This window comes from Muntiacus reevesi, chromosome 1 (genome assembly GCF_963930625.1).
Source record: "Muntiacus reevesi chromosome 1, mMunRee1.1, whole genome shotgun sequence".
NCBI classification, from domain to species: domain Eukaryota; kingdom Metazoa; phylum Chordata; class Mammalia; order Artiodactyla; family Cervidae; genus Muntiacus; species Muntiacus reevesi.
The window spans coordinates 144,860,443-144,882,362 of record NC_089249.1 but is presented as its reverse complement, the minus strand read 5'-3'; the positions used below and the strand labels follow the sequence as shown (position 1 = coordinate 144,882,362).

At 40.1% G+C, this 21,920-nt stretch overlaps 1 protein-coding gene across 2 annotated transcripts in view; it reads right to left on the bottom strand.

Annotated features, from left to right (window-relative positions):
- Window positions 1-21,920, bottom strand: part of LOC136151077 (cytochrome P450 2J2-like) — a 38,063-nt gene that overhangs the window by 10,890 nt on the left and 5,253 nt on the right. For both annotated transcript variants that reach the window (XR_010660004.1, XM_065911976.1), the window contains exons 2-7: window positions 13,885-14,047; window positions 10,928-11,077; window positions 10,380-10,540; window positions 8,261-8,437; window positions 5,735-5,876; window positions 1,063-1,250 (exon numbers count right to left, since the gene is read on the bottom strand). Coding sequence is in view for 1 of the 2 variants with exons in the window: in XM_065911976.1 (XP_065768048.1) it covers window positions 1,063-1,250; window positions 5,735-5,876; window positions 8,261-8,437; window positions 10,380-10,540; window positions 10,928-11,077; window positions 13,885-14,047 (981 nt within the window). In the remaining variant the exon portion in view is untranslated. The remainder of the gene's footprint in view (window positions 1-1,062; window positions 1,251-5,734; window positions 5,877-8,260; window positions 8,438-10,379; window positions 10,541-10,927; window positions 11,078-13,884; window positions 14,048-21,920) is intronic.

Here is a 21,920-nt window from a genome sequence, read left to right as displayed (position 1 = left end):
CATTTCACTTTTCACTTTTCACTTTTATGCATTGGAGAAGGAAATGGCAACCCACTCCAGTGTTCTTGCCTGGAGAATCCCAGGGATGGGGTAGCACAGAGTTGGACACGACTGAAGTGACTTAGCAGCACTGAGAAATGTTTCACGGAGACTCTTTTAAAATCAAAGGAAAGCAACTCCTGTGGAGAGATCATGGTGTAGTACAAAAAAAGATGAGCCTGGGAAACAGAAAAGTTCCGTTTCTGGAACCCAACTCTTGTGCCTGTAGCTGAGAGGTTAATTAATTACTCTCCAAGCCCCGGCTTTCAGATTTATAAAATTAGATAACGGAATTATTCTAAGGACTGATTCAGACATTTTGAAATAACATATATAGTCCGCAGTACATAATCACTACTTAAAAAGCATTGGTTCCTCCTTCCTCTCCTATTCTGATATTTAATACTGAACGTACTTGGATTGCTTTCCTTTGTGAGGCAGTGTCATCAAGGGTCTGTAAGTCAAAGATAAAACAAAACAAAACAAAACAAAACAAAAAAACACCTGTGGGGATAGTATGTTAGAAACACCAGAATGAATGTGATGTTGGTTCAGGTGGTCTCAAAAGTCCCTCATTTTTCAACATTCCAGCACTGCAAAGCACAATTGTCTAAAATAAACCTAGCAGGTCTCTATCTTGTCAGAAGCACTCCCAAGGCAAAGGAAAGGACCTCATGACAAAGTCTGAGCCTGAGAACTGCTGCCTTCTGTATCCCCACACAGATTTACAGCTCACATCAGAGTAGAACAATGAGAAACCCCATGCAAAAAAGCCTGGTTCTGCCTAATCACAGCTGACTTAGGAATCTCCCCCCTCCTTTAAAATACCTGTTAACATCCAGTTGAACTAACTTTCTAAGCTCACACTTAGGGAACAAAACTAGTATTTCATCAGGCATAATATATTTCTCTTCCCATGTAAGTAACTCTCTAGAATAAGAATGCTTTTCCAATTGAGATATTCCCACCATTTACAAATATGAGTTTGGAGATCTGAGGCTGTTGATGTGAGCCCCTAATTACCTTGGGCAGGTGGTATCCAGCCAGGATGGTGTCCACTGTCACCTCCCTGGGCACGTTCAGAGGGAGGATGTTCCCCATTCTCTGCACCTCGTGGATGACAGCGTTGGTGTAGGGCATGGACTCTCGTGCAGCCATGCTCGGTTGTCGTGACTCGCCAAGCACCTTATCGATTTCAGCTTGGACTTTTTCTGGAAAAGCACAGGAGGTTTCATTATTCTATTTTTCTATAAGTTTCCTAGAGGCCAGTTAAGCTAAGGAAGGAATAATCAGGATAAAAAAATGCTAAAGGAGTACATTAAGGCTTTATAGCATCACCCCTGCTTATTTAACTTAAATTCAGAATACATTATGCGAAATGCTGGGCTGGATGAAATCAACCCTGAATATTCATTGGAAGGAATGATACTTAAGCTCTAGTGTTTTGGCCACTTGATGCAAAGAGCTGACTCACAGAAAAGACCCTGTTGCTGGGAAAGATTGAGGGCAGGAAGAGAAGTGAGCGACAGAGGATGAGATGGTTAGATGGCATCACTGACTCAATGGAAATGAGTTTGAGCAAACTCCAGTAATAGTGAGGGACAGGGAAGCCTGGTGTGCTATAATCTATGGGTGGCAAAGACTTGGACATGGCTCAGCGATTGAAAAACAAAATGACTAAAGCTATAGTAGGGTCTCTGGACAACCTCCTCAGGGAGGTATGTGAGTGGGAAGTGGGCCCTGGTGTGAGACAAATCTGGTGGCAAATTCTTGCTCAATCCTAGTCCCGCGGCAAGTTCCTGGAGCTCTTTGAGCCTCTGGTTTCTCTTCTTATTAGTGAGGATGAATCAAGTTTCACCTTTAGGAAATTTTCGATTTACATGAACTGATTTAGGGAAGCATCCAACAACAACAAAACCCTGTTAACTATGCCCCAATATTTGTTTTCCTCTTTTTCTACAATAATAAATATTTGATTTGGATACCTGGTTCCTCAGCTAAAGACTACATTTCCCAGATCCCCTTGTGACTAAGTTCCGGCCAAGAGAGTGTAAGTAGAGGGAATGTTTAATGCTCGGAACATGCCCTAAAAGGAAAGGCATGTGCTTCCTCCTCCTCCCCTTCCTGCTGGTGGAAAGGCAGCCATAGGGGTGAGCCATCTGTGAGTCCCAACAAGGGTGCCATTCTAGACATAACAGAGCAACACACGGGAAGCAGTTTGGACCCAAAAGGTTCTGCAGAGTCTAGTTTAAGAGTTTTTGAATTGAGAGAAAAATAAACTTTTTTTACTGAACATTTAGAAACTTTTAAAATTGTGGTAAAATACACATAATATATAACTTACTTATCTTAGCCACTTTAAAGTGTGTGGTTTAATAATGTTAAGTATATTCACATCATTGTACAACCAATCTCCGGAAATTTTTGTCTTGCAAAACCAAAACTATACTCACTGAACCAGAACTCCCATTTGCACTAACTCCAGGCTCTAACCCTGGAGTCTAACAACCACCATTTTACTTTCGCTTTCTATGAGTTCAACTGTTCCAGATACCTCAGATGAACAGAATCATATAGTTTGTTCTTTTTGATTGGATTATTGAGTTTAGCATAATGTCCTTAAAGTTCACCATGTTGTATGTAGCATGTGTCAAAATGTTTCATTTTTAAGGATGAATATTTCATTGCATTCCACATTTTGCTTATCCATTCATCCACTGATAGACATTTGGGTTGTATCCACTTTCATGCCATCTTGCTGCTGCTGCTGCTGCTAAGTCACTTCAGTTGTGTCCGACTCTGTGCGACCCCATAGACAGCAGCCCACCAGGCTCCCCCGTCCCTGGGCTTCTCCAGGTAAGAACACTGGAGTGGGATGCCATTTCCTTCTCCTTATGCCATCTTAAGCCATTATTATTTTGGAGGCTTTTATAGGGAAGCTATAACTATATCCTAACTAGGTGGCTTTTACTGTAATTCACAGTTCTTTAGTTGCTAAATCCTGTCTGACCCTTGTGACTCTATGGACTGTAGCCCACCAGGCTCTTTGGTCCATGGAATTCCCCAGGCAAAAATACTGGAGTGGGTTGCCATTTCCTTCTCCAGGGGATCTTCCCAACCCAGGGATAGAATTTGCATCTCCTGCATTTGCAGGTGGATTCTTTACCACTGAGCCATCAGGGAAGCCCATAATTCACAAATAAGTGCATTTTACAAGTGCATGACTCAGGGCACATAAACAAAAATAAACACACACATATAAAACAAACATTTATTCATCTGTTTAAGGAAAGAAAGTTTCATGAAAAAGCATTATCCTTAGTACACAGAAAGCACTCTGATTTTACTAATCTATTTTTTTCTTTTTAATTTAGGGCAAAAAGTTGGTCTTGATTCACTAAATTGACTCTATGTCCTATTAATGAACTTTTACCCACAGTTTGCAAAAATTTATCACAATAGTTTCTATCCTACATGTGCTTAAACTGTTGGGGGAGTAGCTAGAAAATGAAAAATGATTCTAACACAGTCACTGTCCTTGAAAGGACTACAGTCTCTGGGGAAGATATATAAATAACACGCTATAAGCAAACTAATGGAGGTTAATTAGGTCATCTTTAAAGAAAGGTAATGCTAGTATTTTCCCAGAAGTGTGGAGAAACACTTGGAAGCTATGTTGAGTAGACTCTTCAAGCATAGCTAAGGGTTTACTGTATACAGAAATTAGGGAAATACATTCTTGATTATTCTTCTAGGGAACAGCAGGTGTGACGGTCCAGAGGCACAAATAAGGACAGTGAAATTAAATGACCTGTGACTTCCTGAAGCCCCTATGCAGGCTGGACAGGTAGAAAAGAGGCACAGCAGAGCTCATGATATACCAGATGAAGGACTGTGAGCACTGTCCACAGGGTGCTGGAAAACACTACTTGTAAAGGATGGAAGACTGCTACCAGATTTCATATGTGAGTGGGATGGAGCTCCTTCCTGGAACTCACCACAATGGCAGTGGACTTCACTGTTTTCCCCACTGGACAGTGAGTTTCCTGAGGGCAGGGGCTCTCTGTTATATCTGTGTTATGTGAACCCATCCCAATTCTGGCAGAAAACTGAAGCAGGCGCCCATTCTCAAGTCCACCTGTCTTACCTATCTCTCCATCCTACCATGCTATCTATCCTCTGGCCTTACTTTTGGACAGTGTTCCAGGAGGCCCCAATCTTTTTTTCTTTTTTCCTTTAAAAAAATTATTTATTTTTAATTGAAGGATAATTGCTTTTGTATTGTGTTGGTATCTACCAAACATCAACATGAATTAGCCATACGTTTACCCATGTCCCCCACACCTGAACATCCCTCCCACCACCCTCCCATCTCAACTATCTAGGTGGTTACAGAGCCCCAGTTTGAGTTTCCTGTGTCATGCAGCAAATTCCTATTCCACTGGGTATCTATTTTCATATGATATTGCATATTTCCATGTTACTCTCTCCACATATCCCACCCTCTCCTTTCTCCCCTCCCAGCCATGTCCATAATCTGTTCTCAATGTCTGTGTCTCCACTGCTGCTCTCCAAATAGGTTCATCAGAACCATCTTTCTAGATTCCATATATATGCATTAGTATATGACATTTTTCTCTTTCTGACTTACTTCACTCTGTATAATAGGCTCTAGGTTCATCCACCTCATTAGGACTGACTCAAATTCCTTTTTATGGCTGAGTAATATTTCATTGTATATATGTACCACAGCTTCTTTATCCATCCATCTGTTCATGGACATCTAGGTTGCTTCCATGTCCTAGCTGTTGAAAATAGAACTGCAATGAACACTGGGGTACATGTGTCTTTTCCAATTTTGGTTTCCCCAGGGTATATGCCTAGCGATGGGACTATTGGGTCATATGGTGGCTTTATTCCTAGTTTTTTAAGGAATCTCCGTACTGTTCTCCATAGTGGTTGTATCAATTTACATTCCCATCAACAGCACAAGAGGGTTCCCTTTTCTCTATAACCTCTCCAGCTTTTATAGTTTGTAGATTTCTCAATGATGGCCATTCTGACCAGTGTGAGGTGATATCTCGTAGTTTTGATTTGCATTTCTCTAATAATGAGCAATCTTGACCATTTTTTCAGGGGTTTGTTAGCCATCTCTAAGTCTTCTTTGGAAAAATGTCTGTTAAGGTCTTTTGCCACTTTTTAATTGGATTTTTGCTTTTCTGTTATTGGTTTGTATGAGCTGCTTATATATTTGAAATTAATCTTTTGTCAGTTGTTTCATTTGCTATTATTTTTTTCCCATCCTGAGGGTTGTCTTTTCACCTTGTTTATAGTTTCCTTTGCTGTGAAAAAGCTTTTAAGTCTAATTAGGCCCCCACTTTTTAATTTTTGTTTTGATTTCCATTACTCTAGGAGGTGGGTCATAGAGGACCTTGCTGTGATTTGTGTCACAGAGTGTTCTGCCTATGTTTTCCTCTAAGAATTTTATAGTTTCTGGTCTTACATTTAGGTCTTTACTACATTTTGAGTTTATCTTTGTGTATGGTGTTAGGAAGGGTTGTAATGTCATTCTTTTACACGTAGCTGTCCAGTTTTCCCAGCAGCACTTATTGAAGAGACCTTCTTTGCCCCATTTGTATATTCTTGAGGAAGCCCCATTATGACCCAGCCTAGGCCCACCCACTCAACTGCTCACCTTGGATTTTAGGGTACAGAGCCATGTACAGCAGACCCCAGCGCAAGGTGGTTGAAGTTGTCTCTGTTCCAGCAAAGAAGAGGTCCAGGGTGCTGTAGATAAGGTTTTCTTCATGGAAACTTGAAGCAGAATTGCCCTTATGCTAGAAAGCACAGTGATTATTGGTTTATTGAGACGGTTCTTAGTTGCCACAACACACGGGGCTTCATCCTAAAGAGAACATGAAGGAGAAACTGCTCCAGGAGAAATAACTTTCCCTTTGGCTGTCTCATGAGGCAGAGATTTATTACTGGAATATCATTGCCCCTAGGGCTGGAAGCTTTTGCTAGTTTTGGTGGACAAAAAAGACAACTAATTTTTACACCCATAATTAGGCAGAATCTATTATTACACTGGCAAACAGCCTTGGGTTCCAATATTAGTGACACCATTCACCATTTGTATGACTTGAGCAAGTTTTTTTTTCTTTTTTTTTTATTAGTTGGAGGCTAATTACTTCACAACATTTCAGTGGGTTTTGTCATACATTGACATGAATCAGCCATAGAGTTACACATATTCCCCATGCCGATCCCTCCTCCCACCTCCCTCTCCACCCGACTCCTCTGGGTCCTCCCAGTGCACCAGGCCCGAGCACTTGTCTTATGCATCCAACCTGGGCTGGTGATCTGTTTCACCATAGATAATATACATGCTGTTCTTTCGAAACATCCCACCCTCACCTTCTCCCACAGAGTTCAAAAGTCTGTTTTTACTTCTGTGTCTCTTTTTCTGTTTTGCATATAGGGTTATCGTTACCATCTTTCTAAATTTCATATATATGTGTTAGTATACTGTAATGTTCTTTATCTTTCTGGCTTACTTCACTCTGTATAATGGGCTTCAGTTTCATCCATCTCATTAGAACTGATTCAAATGAATTCTTTTTAACAGCTGAGTAATATTCCATGGTGTATATGTACCACAGCTTCCTTATCCATTCATCTGCTGATGGGCATCTAGGTTGCTTCCATGTCCTGGCTATTATAAACAGTGCTGCAATGAACATTGGGGTGCACGTGTCTCTTTCAGATCTGGTTTCCTGACTTGAGCAAGCTAATAAAACTTTCTGTGTTTCAGATTCCTGTTCCACAAAACAGACATAACAATACTCACCTCTTAAGCTGGAATTATGAATTATGTGAGTAGGAAAGGGCACATATCAATTCTCAACAAATGTTTGTACCAATAACAGAAATAATAACTGAATTTCCCTAAAGTACAATAATTTTCACATCTCCCCATTAATCTTTTCCTTTCAGGTTAAACTTTTCTGATTCCAACAGTCATTCCTCATGGCACTCCAGCATCTTTACCACCTTCCTTCAATGTGTCAATGTTCCTCCCTGTGTGGTCCCATATCTGCATATCTTATAGCAAGTGAAGTCTCCTCCTCGTAAGAGAAATCAATGTTTCTATTAATGTTATCACAATAAGGTGAAACAAGAGAGGAGTTGGAAAGAAATCCATTCTGCCAACTCTGGGAATGAATGATCTGATGGGTCAAAATAATCTGATGGGTCAAACATATCACCAATGCAGTGATACGTTTACCAGAGGGATGACTATGGCAAAGGTTTTACATTCCATTTGACTTTTTTCTTGCTTTTTTCCTATAGTAATATTGAAACGTGGATGACATAGAGATGAGGGAGGAAGGCAAATATCTCTCCCATCTGAGGCTAAACTCTGGCATCTGACTCAGATTTACCTGTGTTCTGCAATGGGGAGCTGGGGGAAGGGGTAGGAAGGAGACTGGGCATTGTCCAACTAATAATGAAATAATACTTTTATCCCTTGTACATACAGGTCCTTCAGATATGGGTAGAGAATGTATTATGAAAAGGCAGTATTTGGTCTTTCCAAAGTCCTTAAGCCAAATACTGTTAAACCTCTGTATTTCTAATTGTCCCATCAATTTTGAGTTAATGATATTCCTACATTCTTTGAAGTACTGTGTACTTCAAAGTATTTTTTCTCCCCTGTGGTAGGCTGAATAATGACCCACAAAGAAATCTATGTCCTTAACTCTAGAATCTGTGAATTTTATATGGCAGACAGAACTCTGTAGATATATTGAAATAAGGCTCTTGATGGGAAAATTATTCTGGATTATCCCAGTGGGCCCAATATAATCACAAGAGTCTTTAGAAGAGGGAGGCTAGAAAGTCTTAAAGAGTAGATGTGAAGATAGTGGCAGAAAAAAATGCTATATTGATGGCTTTTGAAGATGGAGGAAGGGGTCATGAGTCATTCAAGGAGTAAAGGCAACCTGTAGACTCTGGAAAAGTCCATCACTAGTTCCTTCCCCTAGAATCTTGAAAGAGCCAGTACTGCCCCCACCTTGACTTGATAAATGTTGGTTGTTTTAAGCCACCAAGTTTGTGGTGACTTCTTACACCAGCAATAAGATATTAGAATCCCTTCATTTGGTCTTTAAGGACAATATTTAAGGAAAATTTTAAGAAAAAACTCAGGTTTCCTCACTTTTTCTGTCTCCTGGAAGTAAGCATCAATGAAGTCTCTTGCTTCAGTAGGATTCCAATCTCTCTTGTGGTTTTCAATCATACGGGCAACAAACATTTTCAGTTTCCCCCAGTTACTGAAGAGCATTTGGTGTGGACCCGGAAGGAAATTCATCATCCTTGGAAAGACATTGTAGAGCTGATGGAACAAATAAAACCGTCATGGAGAAAAGGGGGTGACATTTTTCTACTTCTTAAGATAAGTCCATGGGGTTGCAAATTGTTGAACATGAGAGCAACTGAACAACACGCCAATGAAACCATATTCTTTTTCTATCTCTTTTATTTACTTACATTTAGTCAACCTTGACTCTTCTCTCTCTCAACCCTCTTCTTTCGTCTCTGCCAAAGCATTTCAACCCTCCATCCAAAACATGACACTTCAGACCAATTTTCACCGCTCCATCTGCTTTGTCATCCTAGTACAAAGTACTAACATTTTTTATCTGGATGCTGTAAAGGCTACAACAGGTTTCCTGATTCTCTCCTTAACCCCCTTCTCAGCCTATCTTCCACTGAGCTGCCACAGAGATCATTAAACAGTTTAATGAGATCATTTCACTTTTTGACTCTCAATTCTCCAACGACTTCCCAGGACATTTAGACAGATTCTACATCATTCTCCTGGCCTGGAGCTCTACATGATCTGGCCTTCACCCTCCTGTCGTCTCCTCTCCTATCACTCCCTGCCGTCTTGCTCTCTCTTACTCTTTCCAGTCCGGCCCCATTGGTCTCTTTGTGAACATAAAAAAAAATGTTCTTGTTTAGGACTTTGTATTTGCTATTTCTTTCATCTAGAATGGTTTTCCTCTGAAATCTGTGTAACTCCAGTTCCTTAGTGCTGCTCAAAAGTCACTTATTTGGATCCGTCTTAGCTGATGATCCTACAATTAGCAGCACTTCTGGAACTCTCTTTCCATTCCTTTTATTTTGTTTTATATTTTTCCGTGATAACTGTCATTAGTATGTGTGTGTATATATATTTGTGTACATTTGTAAAATATGTATGTTTATCTATGTATATGTATCTAACTATGTATCTACATTCCTATGTATCTAAATATCTATGGTAAACACATATGTGTATTTATTTGTCTGTCCTCACTATGAGGTAAGCTCCATGTGGGTAAAATATTTTTTACTGAAATATAGTAGTTTTTGTATATATTTTTTCTAATAATATATGGTAGAAAATAGATAGCATAAGGTAATGGAAAGTTGCCTAGATTTCAAATGTGATAGGTATGGGTTTGACAATTAGCTCTGTTTCTTTCTAGCTATAGTACTTTGCTAGTGGTAGTAATAGTGGTGTGGTCTGTATCTACCTAAACTAGCTGCTAATGGGGGCAAAGGTCATTTTCACGATCAAATGACATGAGATCCATACCACACTTAACACAGAGCCAGTGGAACACTATGTGGATTTGTTTACACATTCCCATATCTGCTTGCATATATCAGGATAATCCATTTCATCTTTAAAGAACTGTTGTAAAAAAAAAAATTAACTGAGATAAAGTATGTATAGCTGTCCACCGAAGTGCCTGGTCTACTTTGGATCTCTAAGAAATGCTTTCTACCCCTGCCCTATTGCCTCCTCCTCAACTCCCAGGATTTCTGTTCCTTGGGAACAGTCAGCCTGGTATTCACTGAAGTCCCATTACTGAACTCAATTTTCCAGTAATTAGTGCATATGTGAGCAGTAGCGTCTAACTCTTTGTGAACCCATGGACTGTAGCCCGCCAGGCTCCTCTGTCCACGGGATTTTCCAGGCAATAATACTGGAGTGGGTTGCCATTTCCTCCTCTAGGGGATCTTCCCAATTCATCTTCAGCGTCACCTGCATTGGCAGGTAGATTTTTTTTTTTTTTTCACCACTGAGCCACCTGGGAAGCCCTCTTTGTCTACAGTCAATGTTCAACAATGTTACATAAAACATTAAATTCAACAGACTGACTTCAGACAAGTTTGTCAATTTCAAACGGCTGTGTTAGCTTAAGAAGAAATAAAAGGAAGAACCCCTCTCTGTCTGACATGAGCTCAGTGTTCTTCTCCATGGCAGGAAGTAAGAACTGCCTCACCTGGCACCACATTGTTGTCTCTAGGTAGGTGACCTCGTCCAGCAGCCTCAGCAGCTCCTGGAACTGATCATCCTGGTAGTCAAACCGCTGCCCGAAGGTGATGGAGCAAATAATGTTGGAAACGGCATTGTTGATCTTGAAGTGAGGGTCGAAAGGCTGTCCTGGAAGCAGAAGAAGAGATGGAGACTTCAGATTGGTTTGTTCCTATTTTCCAGAGTATATTCTACGTGGCATAGAGCACACTGACTATAGAACTGTATCTGAAACTGTGGGCCCAGCACCCGACACAGGTCTGACACACAGCAAGTACTCAGTCAATGCCTGGAGGTCCAACTGATGACCGGGATTTAAAACCAATAATGAGTTTTATACCCATTTTCTTCTTAACACTCAAGTTCTATAACGGCAGTTCACGGTTAGTTGTTCACTGTTAGTCCCTAAGCACCCAACACAGTCCTGGGCTTAGGACAGACATGTAGGTATTGATAAGCATCTGGTTAGTGAAAGCATGAACCACGGTCCCTGCACCTGTCCTAGGACCTGCTTACCGTTCTCCTCTCCTATTGTCTGGATGAGGTAGGCAGCTTCTTCCTGTATCTGTTCCTCTAAGCCTTTCCCTCCTAAACCAAAGTTCCTCAGAGCTGTCAGGGAGAATCTTCTTTGCTCTTTCCATATGTGGCCATTGGACATGATCAAGCCTGGGAAAAACAAAGGCAACATTATGAAAAGAAAGTCAACAAGACCCATGAGGAACAATGTATCAGATGGAAGGAAGGGGAAGGGCTTTTAGGTGTTTGAAACTATTCAGAGAAATAATCCCAAAGCAATGGATACAATGGCTAGCATTTAATGATTACTCATAATGGCAGAACTTTTAGCATTTTTAATGCATTATATAGTACTCACAGAACCTCTTTTGAGGTACATCCTATCATAACTGCCAACCTGCCCAACAGTTTTGTTGAAAAGGAAACTGAGGTGTAAGAGATAAAATAAACTCTGCAATGTCAGAGTTCGCAAGCAACTGAATAGGATTGAACTTCAAGTCTGTCTGACTCCAAAGTCCATTTTTGATGACTTGTCACATAGTATATGTAAATATTTATATCATGCAACATACTAAGAATGCACTTATAGATTAGACAAAATCCATAATCACAAGGTAAGTCCTTAAGGAGAGATCTTATCTAAACCAGGCCTTAAAAATAAATGAATCACTCAAGAAAGCATGGAAGAGTAAAACATCTATGCAGAGTGGACAACACAGGCAAAGGAAGAAAAAATCCATCTTTGTGTGTTTAATAAACAATCATTTACTTTGTAACACAGGGGAGGTCACCATCCTTTCTTCACTTCCAGAGCACTGTTCAACTCACTTTCACATCTGACTTTGGCCTCCACCACCACAAGGACATGACCTTGCCTGCTGTCCAGTCCAGGATGCTTTTCAACCTCACCATCATGTGTCAGCAGCATGAGACACTTCTTTCTTGAAACACTCTCTTCCAATGGTGTCCAGGACATCACACTCTCTAGATTTCCCTCCTTTATTCTCTGACCATAGAGAAATTCCTGTATCTTTTGTTAATTCATCTTCTATTGCATTTTGAAATGATGGAGCTCTTCAAGACTAGGTCTGAAGTCTTTTCTCTTTATCTATATTCCATTTTGGGGGCAATCTCATTAGTTCCTAAAATTTTAAGTGAAATCTACTGATAGTTAGTATCTATTTCTGTCTCTCAGCACTAGATACATATACAAGTATCTGCTTGGCTCTGCAGATTTAAATGCATTTCACACTCAGCATATCTATAACTGAATTCATTATTTGCTCTTTACAACTCCCCAGGCCAGCCAACACCCTGTCCTCTTCCACATGTCTCTTTCCTTTACCTACCCATTTGGGTGTCCACCTCATTCTCCCTCTGTCTGGGTCATCATGTCCTGTTGGATTTTCCTCCTGAGAAACTTAAATACATGTATCTTCACAGTCACTCTCCTGGTCTAACCTGTTGGACTGCCATTTCTCGCCACGTCCCTAGTCCAGGCCACCACCTCTTCTCACCTAAAATGCTGCGATGGTCTCTTGCTCCCTTTATTCCATTCTCCACATTATAGCTTACAGAAGTCTTTAAAATGTACCATGTAAGTATGATGATCCCTTTCTCTACTGAAACATGCAGGAGCTTCCATTGTTATTAGGATAAAAAGCAACATCCTTAACTTGTATGAACTATTCCTGTTCGAACTCAGCAGCTTCATCTCCATTTAATCGCTGCGCTGCAACACTGGCCACCTCTCAGTTCCTCCAGTTCAGTGTCCTTCCCACCTCAGGGACTTTTCATACTCCATTCCCTCCACCTGATAGCTTTTCCACTTTATTATATTAATTGTCACTGTGTTAGCTTTTCCTGAGTCTCAGGATATTAGACACTCCTAAGAAGTACATCATGCTCCTATCTTCATAACACTAAGGTCTTAAAATATTAGAGTAACTGATACTGTTTTCTTGAATGAAATGTAAGTTACAGAAAAATAAGGACTTTGTCATTCTCTTCACTGTTCTGTCACTGGTGCCTACCAGGCTTCATATGGCAAATAAACACAGTGAATGGATGTTGAGTTAACGGGTAAAATATTTCAAAGAGAAATTGAGAAGCACCTGAAAAATATGGCGCTTTGGTAGAATATATTTGAGTTTTTCATTTAGCTTTTTAAATGTGTAAATTTAATAATCATTTTATGTATTTATGCTAAACACTTCTTCTTTTCAATAATTTTATTTATTGCTCTGCTGGGTCTTCACTGTTGTGGGCTTTTGTCTAGTTGGGAAAAGCAGGGGCTACTCTCTAGTTGCAGTGCACCAGCTTCTCATTGTAGTAGATTCTCTTTTTGCGGTGCACAGCTTCAGTATTTGTGGCGCACAGGATTAGTTGCTCCACGGTATGTGGGATCTTCCCAGAAAAATCCATGTCTCCTACACTGGCAGGCAGATTCTTACCACTGAGCCACCAGGGAAACCCCAAACCCTTCTAACAAAAATGGAAGGCTCGCGATATCTTGTGAGGGACAGCCTTAACAACAGATCACAAGAAGCTAGACATAAGAAACGATCACATAATCAAGAGGAGGAGGAAGCTGATCCACACCCATTTTCCTCAGGGAAGAGATCTGAGTGGAGAAAGAGAGCCTGAGAATTCATTGCCTTTCCTCAGCTTAAAAACACATCACTGAGTGAATGAGCATACTTCTTCATCAGAGCATCCAGAGTGAGTTCATGCAGGTGATGTCGCTTTTCCCAAATGCCTGACATTAGGGTTAACCCTGCCTGGTGCCCTGAGGAGGTACCTTCACCAGGGAAATGCAGGCACTCAGCTTCCTTAAGGAGAGGAACTTATGAGGGGCCTAGTACCTGGGAGCACTGGAGAATTACAGAAACAAAAGTACCTTTCACAGACTATAAGAATATCAAATGTACACATCTTATATTAGTGAAGAAACTTACCATTTTTCTTAAAAACACGTTCTCGAATAGGGGTTATGGGGCGGTTCACAAAGTTTTGGTCCTGGTGGACAAGGACTTCTTTGATTAAGGGCAATCCAGTTATAACAACTGAAGGCAAGTCACCGAATTCCAGGCTAAAAAGGTTCCCGTATTTCTTCACAAACTAAAAAATAGTAAAAATAGTCATAGAATATGCACATGTCTGTGTGTCGTGGAACGTAGAGTATGTGTGACTGTGGGAGCTTGGATGGGGACAGGGAGGGTGTGCATGTATGTGTGTGCATCCATGCTATGCACCCAGGTTTGATGGGGATGTTTCTACCTGTTTCCAATTCTCCTCAACTAGCCTCAGGTCGAATCTACTGTAGGACGTGGACATTCCTTATAAACATTCATTCATATGTTCGACTTCCTTGAATTGAGTATCCACCATTTGTCCTGAGAACAAGGCATAAAGATTTAGCAAGACAGACAAGGTATCCAACCTCAGGTATCTTCATGTCTAGTAGAGGGCAGAATTTAGTCCATGTGCCTTACCAGAGAAGGCAGAGAAGTGGTTAGTGAACATGGACTTCTTAGTAAATCACATCTGCTTAACCAGGAGAGAATGTCCTTTTCCTCAACATGTTCTAGGTGACAGAAAATTCATCAGAAGGCTGGGAGAAGAGCACACAGATTCTGGAGCCGAGTGTAAGTCTTAACTCTGTGGCTGACCAGCTGTGAGCTCTAGGGAAAATTGCTTAGTTTTTTTTTTCTTTTTTTTGAGTCTCAGTTCCCCAGTCGTAAAGTGAGAAAATAATTCTTTCCCTCAAAGGATTTTATAGAGAAAAATGAGAACAGAAATGTGAAAGGCACTTTGTTCCCTGGTCCCTGGCAGATAGCCACTCGAGTCTCTGGGGAATGAATGGGTTCTCTGTGCAAAGGGATGTGGGTGTGCTTGTTCATGGTGAAAGATAGAACAAGAGTACAGGGATGATGTGGGGAGAAAGGCCCTGGTGGTCACAGACAACCACATCGACTGGGTGCCATGACAACTACCTTTCATGTTTTATCTCATTTAACCTACAACTGCCCTATGGCAGTAATGATTTTCCTTATCTTTCAGCAAGAAGTAACTTAGCTAAGGTTGCAAAGCTATTGCACGTTGAAATTTTCCAGGCATTATGTAAGATTTAAGGACAGGACCATGGACCTGAGATGGTGATAGGGATTTAGAGTTTAGTGGATGTGAGAGAATGAATGTGAGACTGAGGGTGAGGGATCTGGGGGGAGGGGAGACAGAGAATGGAAGAGTGGGTGGGTGGGTCAGGAGTGTACACAAATGTGCAGGTATGTACAAATATGATTTGGACTACAGTCAACAGTCATTAATCACCATCTTCCCTGACATGTTTACTCAAGACAGCAATCTAGATAGGCCCTGCCCCTGCACCCAGTCCACAGGGCTGTGTTCTGCTGCAGGCTGTGGTATCAAACAGAAGCACGTATTTCCTCCAGGTGTCTATGGCCCCATCTCCCCACCTGCCATGACTGATGCTCCCCCATGTCACTCCAAATGCCCCGGACCCCATTGCCCCATCAAAGCAAATACCATGGATTTATTCTCATTCTACCACCCTGCTCTCATGTTAAAGGCCAAGCCTGAACTCAATCCATCCATTGTTCTTTTGGTCCAGAGTCTTCTATCCGTGTTTGCTCATCACTAGCACAGTAAGTCTGTCTTGTTATAAAAAGAAGAGCCAGGATTCCATCTCAGTCTGGTCTGCCTTTACAGTACATGTCTTTGTTCTAAGAAATGGCAGGAATGGGTCTCTTAAATCAAGACATTTTATTTCATTGTGCTGAATGCCTGGATGAACTTCTTAGGTTTTACTTTAGAAAGGATTTCTTGACTATTTTAGAATATACAGTAAAAATATTTTTGGAACAGCTGAAAATCTCAGTTTAAACTAGAGAATTCCTCACTGACAATGGATACAATCTGGAACCTCAGCTTGTTCTTGGAAGGGACTAGGCATTCCATTAGTGTTTACTGAAATGAACTTCTACAGAGTCCTATCACTTAGAACTTTCTGCCCAAGTATATTCCTAGTCCAACAGAACTAGATCAAAAATTTTTATGGTGTTATCAACAATGTAAATGTGGATACATCAAATGACCTCCTGCAGCCCTGGTACCAATGATGGTGATGTCTACCAATTCTTAAGTAAACATGCCAGTTACCATGCCAATGGCTTTACTTGGAGGTAAATGTAAGTCCCAGTGTCATCTGAGATTTTGTAAGATAGAGAATATACTTCAATGTACAACAATAAACAAGTTGTTGAGAAAGGGAGAGTATAAGGGAAAAAAGAGATTAAAAATAAGGTGGTTGGTCTCCTACACTGTTGGTGGGGATGTAAGAAGGTTCACTCACTATGGAAAACAGTACAGAGGTTCCTTAAAAAACTAAAAATAATGGGCTCCAGTTTCATCCATCTCATTAGAACTGATTCAAATGAATTCTTTTTAACGGCTGAGTAATATTCCATGGTGTATATGTACCACAGCTTCCTTATGGATGGATGAAACTGGAGTCCATTATACAGAGTGAAGTAAGCCAGAAAGATAAAGAACATTACAGCATACTAACACATATATATGGAATTTAGAAAGATGGTAACGATAACCCTATATGCAAAACAGAAAAAGAGACACAGAAGTACAGAACAGACTTTTGAACTCTGTGGGAGAAGGTGAGGGTGAGATGTTTCGAAAGAACAGCATGTATATTATCTATGGTGAAACAGATCACCAGCCCAGGTGGGATGCATGAGTCAAGTGCTCGGGCCTGGTGGGCTGGGAAGACCCAGAGGAATCGGATGGAGAGGGAGGTGGGAGGGGGGATCGGGATGGGGAAGACATGTGACTCTATGGCTGATTCATATCAACGTATGACAAAACCCACTGAAAAATAAAAAAAAATAAAAATTAAAAAAAAACGAAAAATAGTGTTGCCATATGACCCAGCAACCCTACTCCTGCCATATTTTCAGACAAAACTATAATTCAAAACGATACATGCACCTTTATGTTCACAGAAGTTCTATTCACAATTGCTGAGACATGGAAATAACCTAGATGTCTATCGGCAGATGAATGGCTAAAGAAAAGGTGGTACATATATTCGATGAAATACTACTCAAGTCATAAAAAAAAAATGACATAATGCCATTTGTGGCAACATGGATGCCACCTAGAGAATATCAAACTAAGTGAAGTAAGTTAGAAAGACAAATATCTGATAAGAGTCCACATATGGTATCACTTATATGTGGAATCTAAAATATAACAAATGAAGCTATCTACAAAACAGAAACAGGGACACAGAGAACAGATGTGTGGCTGCTGAGGTGAGGCATGGCAGACGGATGGAGTGGGAATTTAGGATTAGCAGATGCAAACTGTTATACATAGGACGGAAAAACAAGGTCCTGCAGTACAGCACAGGGAACTATATTCAATATCCTGTGATAAACCATGGTGAAAGAGAATATCAAAAGGAATATATATACAAATAACTGTGTATATATATAAACTGAATGACTTTGCTGTACAGTAGAAATTAACACAGCAGTGTAAAAAAGTGTAAAAAAAGTGTAAGAAGTATAAAAACGGTGCTTCGGGAGGCTAAAACAAGCTTAAGAAATGAAAACAGAAAAACAGAAAAGGAATAGCACAGTAGCTATAAGAGGCAAATAAAAGTAATAGGTTACAGGAAATTCCAAATGAAGGATAAAATTCCCACATGTACAATTAAGCACTTAAATAATAAAAGAGAGCAAAATAAATGTTTAGGACAAAAAATTAGAAGTGTTGAGTTATGAGACAAGAGACTGAACCATGAAATATAAAGTTGAGGAAGATATTACTTTATCTAAGTTCTTAAACCCAAAAACCAACAGAAAAAGAGAAAAGAGAAAAAAAAAAGAGAAAAAGAGAAAAGGAAAAAAAGGAAGAGTGCACCAATTCTTACTCCCACTAGCAGTGACAGGGTCTGTTGCTCTAACGCTCAAGTGTGAGTATGGGTGTGTGTGTGTGTGTGTGTGTTTGGGGGGGGGGGGGGCTGGACACAAGGAGAACTAAGATTCTCTTACTTATTACATTATATTTTAAAATGTGTCACTCAATGTATTTATATTGCTTTTATACTTAAAAAGTGCTGCTATCCAATAAAGCACAAAAGAGAAACCTAAGGACATAGGAAATAAAACTTCATGGCATTTTATACAATTTTTTAAGAAAGAAAATCATTTGAAAATAGAGTATGTCATGGATCTGGTAAAGGAAAATCCTGCATGTGTGAACACATTTATGCATAAATGCAGTTCACCAGTCCCCTGGGGTACACAAACTCCTGCTAAGAATACTGGTCTAACTGGTAGTTCTTGGGATTATATTAGGTTTCTGAAAACAGCCTGTGGAAATCAAATTCAAGTTCAATCCAACAGGTTTTTATGAAAGGGTCTGGAGTTGTCAGGCACCTTCTGACATTGCTATGTTATATGTGGGAGCAATACACAGATCACTATGCTATGGTGTTTTCCTGAAGTGTCAAAGCCTCCAGGGGAAGGCTGACTGCAGGAAAAAAACTAATGCATAGAAGAAGATGATATATGTTACCATTCTGGGGCAAGGGGCATGAAGCTATTGAAAGAGAACAATTTCCACTCAAGATATGGGAGAAAGTGTCCAAGAGTACATGATATTTGGGCCAGACTGTAAATGAAGGTCAGGGTACCGGCAAAAGGACATGTATTGTGAAGGCAAAGATTTTAGGCAGTGGGAACGGCATACACAAATGCAAAGACAGGGAAACGTGGGCGTTCAGGAACTAGTGAGTTCTCCTTTCTGACTACAGTATAGGTTCATTAAAGAGCACTAACCCTATGGTAGGTCGAGGCCCGTTGCTGGCGGTATAGGCCCTGAAGTTTAAAATGCCCCCAATCTAATGGAGCATACAGATAAGTAAACAGTTCTTATTAGTATTACCATTCTATACAATAAATTATCAAATGGGGGAAAGTAGGGAACACATAAGGGGACCGAAGTCTAACATATGTTCCTGGAAACAAATAAATACACACCTTTTTGTTTATGTAGGAAGAGGGGAAACAAGCCTGACAAGGTATACTGTGAACTAGACCAAGGATATCTTAATGTCAAGTAAAATAATTTGGATCTTATTTTGTTTCTAGCTAGAGAACTGAATGAGCGGTAAGGGCAGTGAATGCTTAAGAACCTGTATTTTGAAGTTATACAAATCTGTATCCAGCTTCTGCTTGTTACTTTCTATGTGATTTTTGCTTTAGTTATTTACCTTCTCTCTGTCCCAGTTTTCAAATCTATAAAATGGGGGCTATTACTAGTTCCCATCTTTGGGATGGTGGTGATAAATAACCACAATACTAAAATAAATAATAAAGTTATTATTGTTATTGATATATTTGAGAGTGTATTTTAGCAAAACAACTCTGGTTAGATCCGGACAAAGGAATGGAGGGGAAGTGGCTAGAGAGTAGATTGATGGAGCCCATACAGCAATCAGGCCAGACAAGTGATGCCTGGTATGCAACCAATGACTGGCTTTTCCTTGAGTTTGTTACTATAAGTTTTTGAAGAAGGTGGGAGTGGGTGGTAGACATATGAAGAAGCATCAACTATGCACGAAGCACCTTGCCAATAAACTGATATTCATGAACTTATTAGGTTCTTATAATAATCCTATAATGCATTGTTTGTTTTCAGAAAAAGAGGCAAAAAGATAGAGAGCACAGCTGATGGGTATAAAATTGGGCTCTTTATAACTCACTCTGTTTGTCTCATTTTTAAGTGAAAGCATGAAGATATTATCTCTCTTCTTCTGAGGGACAGACTCCCTGAAGATTAGTTGGCCACATGACATCCCAATTAAAGCCCACATTTCCAAGCTTCTCCAGGTGTGGCCAGTGAGACACCTGACAATGGGAGTAGTGGTGATATGTGCATCTTCTGGGTCATGTTCTTAAAGGAAAGTGGCTTCTCAACACCTCCCTCTTCCCCTTTCCATCGATTGGACCTTATGCATGATGATATTGTAGGATGAGAGCAATAAGACAGAAGGAACTGCAGTTTCTAGATGACCTTGTGGTACAAAGCAGTCTTCCAATCCTGGTCTTCGGGCCTATATCTGAACTTACTTGTGACAGAGAGATAAATTTCACTCTTTTTTTTTTTTTTAATATATGACTGTATTTTGGGGCCTTTTTTAAATTACAAGCAGCTCCACTCATATCCTCACTAATACATTTATTCACCTTATCTACGGTTCTCCCACTTCAGTCCAATAAGATTTTCTCTTACCTAAAAATATGCTCCTACAATAAGCCATGTAGTTGTGGTACAGAAAGTTTAGAAAAAAGGAGAAAAAATAAGAGTGGTTCATGGTTCCCATCATGCCACATACATTGGCCAGTTTCTTCACTGCCCTCTCACTTCATTTTACCTGATGTCACTTCCCCCATTTAAAAATCTCCTGTCTACTTTACTCCATATGACCTCTTGTCTAAGATTCCTTTCCAGTTCAGCCAAATTTAACATTCTATAGGAGCTATCCCCATTGCTTCCCATTCATAGTGATCCCACATAATGATATCTCACTTGGTTTACTACAGAGTTTATACCATACATTTCATCATACACTGTCTTGTACTGTGTCTGTCATATGATAAGCACTTTATAAATGTCTGTTGCATAAATGAGCCCATGAACACGTCAATTATCCTCTAACTATATCATGAAAAGTCAGATAGCATCAGTAGAGAATAAGTGTATGAGTCAAGTAATCATGTGTCCAAGGCCTTGTTTGGTCATTACCTATGCTGAATAACTTAGGCTAACTGCTTTACTATTTTCAGCCTGTTTCCTCAGTGGTAAGATGGAAACATCAAAAGATTCCTAACTTGTATGCCTTTTGTGAAGATTAAATGAAAATGAATCCACATGTAAGACCTAGCAGCTAGTTAATATTAAGTGCCTGTTAAGTAACTCAGTCATGTCCAACTCTTTGCAACCCCTGGACTATAGCCCACCAGGCTCTTCTGTCCATGAGATTTTCCAGGCAAGCATACTGGAGTGGGTTGCCATTTCCTCCTCCAAAGGATCTTCCCAACCCAGGGATCAAACCCACATCTCCTGTGGCTCCTGAATTGGCAGGCAGATTCTTTACCACTCCGCCATCTGCGAAGCTGTTAATATCATAGCAGATAGTTAATGATAGGTACTGGTAGATAGGTAAGTAAAGATATATAGGTAATGATAGATAATGATAGGTGCTTAAAATTTCCAAATTGCTTGAATGCAAATTTAATTATAGCCAAATCACATCATTTAAACTCTACTTTTTAGAAACATAAATATTTAATTGAAAACTTACGTAAAATACAACAACACTTTTGATGAAAAATCTTTGGCCAGAGATAAGACCCTAGCCTCAGTATCATCTTTAGCCAGTTTTATGACATGAGGCAAATCATTTAACCTCTCCAGTTAACAGTAAAACAAGGGCACAGATCAAGTTTCTGACTTCAGACATCAGTGAAAGCATACCATTTTACTCTTCCTCAGCATCATGATACTAACTGGCACATACAAAATTAACACCAATAAAGTTCTAATCTTTGTAGCTAAAGGACCAGATAAAGAGTGGTCCACCAGGACAGAACATTCAACCTTTCTACCTTCCTGTTCCAGAGACAATACCATAAGAGATGTGACCCTCCCCCATCCTAATGGGAGCCTACAGTACTAAAGATGCATGAAAATTCACCTTCATCCTCTCTCTGCATCCTATCTTCATCCTGTCTCTACAGCAAGGTAGTACTTCTCCCCTACTGAGTTTGTAAGCTGAATTATAACTATCTCACCCCTGAACTGCAGAAGAGACTCCTTGAAGGAGTCACTGGGCAAAATCCTGATTTCTACAACTCTACAAAACTAAGGAGGTACCTATATTCCA